Below are 5057 nucleotides of genomic sequence, written 5' to 3'. Positions count from 1 at the left end.
GGGGGGGGGGGGGGGTCCCAGCCCTGCTGTCAGAGTCACCCAGGAACTTTTTAAAGTCCTGGTGGCCTGTGTAGCACGGTGAAATCTGGCCCCCTGGGGGCAGGGTCCCCCACCCCCACCCCCCGGCCCCGGGATATTTTTTAAACTTTCCAGGTGGCCGCAGTAGGCAGCCAAGATGGAAAACCACTGCCCTGGAGCGGGGCAAGGGCAAGGGCTGAACCAGGTTTTCAGAGGCAGTCTGCCTGGCCTCCCATCACAGCCTGCGCGTTTCCCCCGTGGGAAAGCGGGCGCCAGGAGGCCAGAGAGGTCAGGCCCAGCTTGTTCCATCTCCACAACTGAGACGGCGTGTGCCCCAGAGCAGGGCCTGGTTGAGGCGGGCGACAGCTGCCAGCCCGGAAGGCTTCCTGCGCAAGCGCCCCATCACATCCCCAGTTAAAATCTTCCGCAGCTCTGGGGCCCTGCTTGCTCCCTCCTGGGGCCCCGCCCCCTGGGATCCCAGCCAAGCCCTTCCCCTCAGGAAATGGGCTCTCACTGGCCTGTGACGGGCACATAATTAACAAATAACCATTCTGGCTTTAGCACAAATGAGCTGCTTGTCTGGGGCAGGGCTGGCTTTTGTTTTTAATCCCTAAAGTCGGCTTTATCTCCTGAGAGCTGCTCCCCCGTGCTCAGCCACCTCTGCTCTGAGGCTGGGGGGCCTGGGGGGTTGAGAGGGGCTGGAGTCCGGGCCCCCTCTTTTCCCTCCCTCCCCTCTCCCCCCTTCCCCCTCCCCTCCCTCCTCCCCTCTCTCCTCTCAGCCTCCAGCATCTCCGGGGCCCACCAAGCGACCTGATGCTTCCTGATTAAGAATGTGGGCTTTGGGGCTTCCCTGGTGGCGCAGTGGTTGAGAGTCCGCCTGCCGAATGGCTGAGCCTGTGCGTTCGGAGCCTGTGCTCCGCAGCAGCGGGAGAGGCCACGACAGTGAGAGGCCCGTGTACCACAAAAAAAAAAAAAAAAAAAAAAAAAAAGAATGTGTGCTTTGTCACCGAGCTCCCAGAACATGTCAAAATGCAAATGCTGGCCCTGGGAGGAGTGTGGTTTTTCTCCATTAGCCTTTTATTGTAGAACTTTGGAATATTCGCCGAGGAAGGGGCCTTGGAGACTGAGCGGGGAGACTCCCTTCGGTTACAGATAATAATAATCAGACCTTGCTTTTGTGGCCGGTGCTCCCCGAGACGCACTTTATGCATGATTCTAGAGGAAGCTAGCAGGGACCGAACACCCTCTTGGCCCCAGCTCACCTGGCAAGGACTTCCCATTCATTCATTCCGTTCATTTCCTCACGCCCCCCACCTGTCACTTTGCAGCAGCAGGAGCCAGGTCTGGGATTTGGGTTTTGGTTTTGGCATTAATGAGCCTCGGGCTTTTGAGGTTCCTTTGTTGCCTGTTAGGACGTCAGGCATGTGTCCCTGATCCAAACTCCCCGACCCCTGGATGTTATAGAGCTGGCAGTGGCAAACCACAGCCCTTGGGCCAAAGCTGGCTGCTCCTTCTATTTGAGTAAATAAAGTTTTATTGGCACACAGCCCCACCCACTCATTCACATATTGTCTGTGGCTGTGTTTGCCCTCGGTGGCAGAGCTGAGAAGTTGCAACAGAGACTGCATAGCCCCCAAAGTAAAACATATTTACTGTCAGGCACCTTTCAGATAGTTTCCTGGCTCTGTTGTAGGATCGTGGTTACAAGAAGCAGAAGCTTTTGGAGTCAGACAGGCCCGGGTTTGGGTTCGGATCCTGCCTCTGCCTGTGCACTAGCTGTTCACCGCTGTGCAAGCTCTTACCCTCTCTGGTCCTCAGTCTGTGAGTTTGCATCTCACAGGGTAGCCATGAAGACTGAAGGAGGAAGTGTCTGGCACATGGCCAATGATCCTTAAATGCTGACTGGTGCAGTGATAACAGGAGGGCTTCCTCCAAGTGGCTTCTTTTTATTTGTTTTACATTCTGGGCTTCTGTGTAAGATGGCAGGAAGAAACAGCATACTAAGGCTTTAAAGAAGGTCGGCAGCGGCCTTGGTGGGTACTCCTGAGGGGCTTGTAGTCTGATGCAGGGGACGTGGCCTCTTTCTACAAAACTAACCAGCCTGTTAGATTCAGGGGGCCACAGGGGCTCCCTAGCGGGGAAACAGGAATGGGGTTTCAAGGACAGGCAAGCTGTGCTGACTGTATCAGTTATCTACTGCTGCGTAACAAATCACCCCCAACCTTAGTGGCTTAAATATTTATTATCTCACAGTTTCTGGGTGTTGGGAATTCCGGGATGATTTAGCCTGGGAGGTTCTGTCGCAGAGGGTCTCGTGAGGTTACAGTCAAGCTGTCGGCTGGGCCTGTGGTCTCATCTGCAGGCTTGGCTGGGCTGGCGGACTCACTTCCTAGGTGGCTCCCTCCCACGGCTGTTGGCTCACCCCCTGGGCTTCTCCTCAGGCTGCTTGAGCATCCTTACAACGTGGCGGCTGGCTTCCCCAGAGCGAGAGCACGAAGGAGGTGCGGTGTCTTTTATGACCTCTCCTGGAAGTCACACGCCATCCCTTCCCTCTTTTTCTAGGCATTAGAATTTATCCTCAGTCCATCCCGTGCTGGAGAGGAGGGGAATTAGACTCCACCTGTTGAGGACATACTTGAGAACCACCACCCCAACCCTACAGTGGTCATTTAGGAGCACTGTCCCAGTGGGGGTCAGGGAAGGCCACCCCACTGCTCGGTTCCTGATGTTGGCTAGGGGCTCAGATAGTTGAGCTGATGCAATCCAGTCTGGGGCTGTTTGCGGGGGGGCGGGAACAAACGAAGTGATGGGACATAGAGACAAAGATATGACTACCCAATTCAGCAGTGCCTGAAGTTGTTTTTTATTTAAAATTGAAAGCACCCCTACTTGCTCTATCCCAGGCAGAATGCTAGCTTCAAGGGACACGTGGCTGAGTGAGTAGAGGCTGTCCTCCAGACGCGCACAGTAAAGGGAGACAGAACTAGTCGTTGCCATACGGTGAGATGAGCCCTGGAAGACCTCAGACTGAAGGAGCGGGGTCAGATACCCGGGACATCTTCCCCCACGGAAGAGCCTACTGTGCTGGCTTTTGCAGGATCAGTAGGAGGTCACCACCCTGCCAAAGCAACGAGGAGCACTCCAGGCAGGAGGGGCGGCCTGTGCAAAGGCACGAAAGGGCTGGGGAGCCCAGGGCATTTGGGGGACTGTGGGCATTTCGGGGCATGTGGGCAGGTGGCAGGGAATGAAGCTTCAAAACGAGTTTGGGCCAGACCGTGAAGGCTGAAGGCTGGGCTGAGAGGCTGTGACTCTAATTTATGATCAGCATTTCCCAAAATGTATCTCATGACTCATGGTCTTGTGAGATGGTAACAGGTGTCCCTCCAAAAACAGACGTCAAGGTTATTTAAGTTCAGGAAGCCCGGGGTGAAGGACAATGAAAGCAGCTCCCTTAGTGCAGGACTTCTCAGAGCCTTTAATTCTCTATCATGCATGGGACGCTCCAAGAGGACAGAGCAGATGGGATTCGCAAACTCATTTGATCATGGAAACCCCCTTCCTGAGGGAGTCTGAGGAGGCCAGTGTTGCAGGGGACACGCTTTTGGAAAAATGCTGCCTGTAGCTAGTTGCCAAGAGCGAGTGAGAATTCTGAGCAGCTACGAGGTATGATCAGGTTTGCCATTTCTGGCTGCTGTTTGGAGGGTGGGCTGCCGAGGGGTAAGCCAGGGGGCGGAGAGGCTAGCTAGGGGCGTGAGAGGGGGAGAGAAAGGACCCCCCAGGTATTAAGGCGGTGGAATCTGCGGGCTTGGTGGTCGATTAAACTGGCCAGAGGATTGGAGGGCAAGGAGGACAGGAGAACTGTGGCTGAGGCTCTGGTTTCCAGTGCATGGTGACGGCTTTGACTCAGATGGGGAGAATGAGGAAGGGGTTTGGCGAGAGTACTTTTATGTCAGCTGGAGATGAAAACTGGGCTGGGCTGGATCACCTGTACTGAGTTTATGGGAGAGATAAGAGAAGGAATTCAACAACTTAGAAGAAACGGACAGATTCCTTGATTAATGCAACGTAGCCAAATGGACGCAAGAGGAAACAGAAAATCTGAATAGCCCCATCTCTGTCAAAGAAACCAAATTGCCCAAAGAGAATTCCAGGCCCAGACGGTTTCTCCAGTGAGTTCAGTCACTCTTAAGGAAGAAACAACACTGATCTCACACAAACTCTCTCAGAAAATAATTTGTGGGAGAGGTCACTTCACACATGGCTATGATTCGGACAGGCCTGGGTTCCAGTTCAAGCCCGATTGGTTTCATCCATTCAGAGCCGTGTTTTGAATACCTACTGCGTGTCACACACCCAGGTCACATTAGTGAACAAAGCAAAGAAAACTCACGCCCTCGCCAAGTTGCGCAGGGTCGGACGGGTCATTTCGCCGTCCTGAGGCTCAGTTTCCTCACGTGTGGCGTGGGGACACACAGTGCTGGAGGAGGGCGGCCGGCAGGAGTGGTGGGCAGTCCCCGGCAGCCACTGATGCTTGTCTCTCTGTCGTGTGTGTACGTGTGTGTTCCACGGCCTGCCCTCTCAGGCTTAAAAATGTGTGTCAGCAGCAGCCATGATGAGGCCCCCGTCCTGAGCGACAAGCACCTGGATGTGCCCAACATCATCATCACCCCGCCGACCCCCACGGGCGTGATCCTACCGAGGGACTCCCGGAGGGCAGGTGAGGCCACCCTGCCACCATGCTAAGCCAGGGGGTCTGGGGGGCCTGGCTGGGCGCGGCTCACAGGGGCCCCCTTCCGGGCTGTGGGTCTGCCCCCACCCCCAGTTTATTAAAAATTTACACTCGGCTCTGCGTGCACTCCACCGTGGGCCCCTCGCCGTGGCACCGGCCTCAGCAAGATGTGGCACGTTAAGTAATTAGCTAGACAGCCCCCGCCGGCAGCCGGGCGAGTGATGGATGGGGCTGGGCGGGCCCACAGAGGTGACGGATGGAGGTGCCTCCCCCTGCAGCTGGGGAACTGGGCCTCCGTCTTGCCGGCCGC

The 5057-nt window shown here is 55.7% G+C and overlaps 1 protein-coding gene across 1 annotated transcript in view; it reads left to right on the top strand.

The window, feature by feature from the left end:
- The window catches only part of CLMB (calcimembrin), a 19768-nt gene that overhangs the window by 12034 nt on the left and 2677 nt on the right, over positions 1-5057 (top strand). The window contains exon 2 of the mRNA XM_007468465.1: positions 4601-4735. Within this exon, the coding sequence (XP_007468527.1) occupies positions 4601-4735 (135 nt within the window). The remainder of the gene's footprint in view (positions 1-4600; positions 4736-5057) is intronic.

Source organism: Lipotes vexillifer, unplaced genomic scaffold, assembly GCF_000442215.2.
Source record: "Lipotes vexillifer unplaced genomic scaffold, Lipotes_vexillifer_v1.1 scaffold23, whole genome shotgun sequence".
NCBI classification, from domain to species: Eukaryota; Metazoa; Chordata; class Mammalia; order Artiodactyla; family Lipotidae; genus Lipotes; species Lipotes vexillifer.
This window is presented reverse-complemented; position numbering and strand designations above follow the sequence as displayed.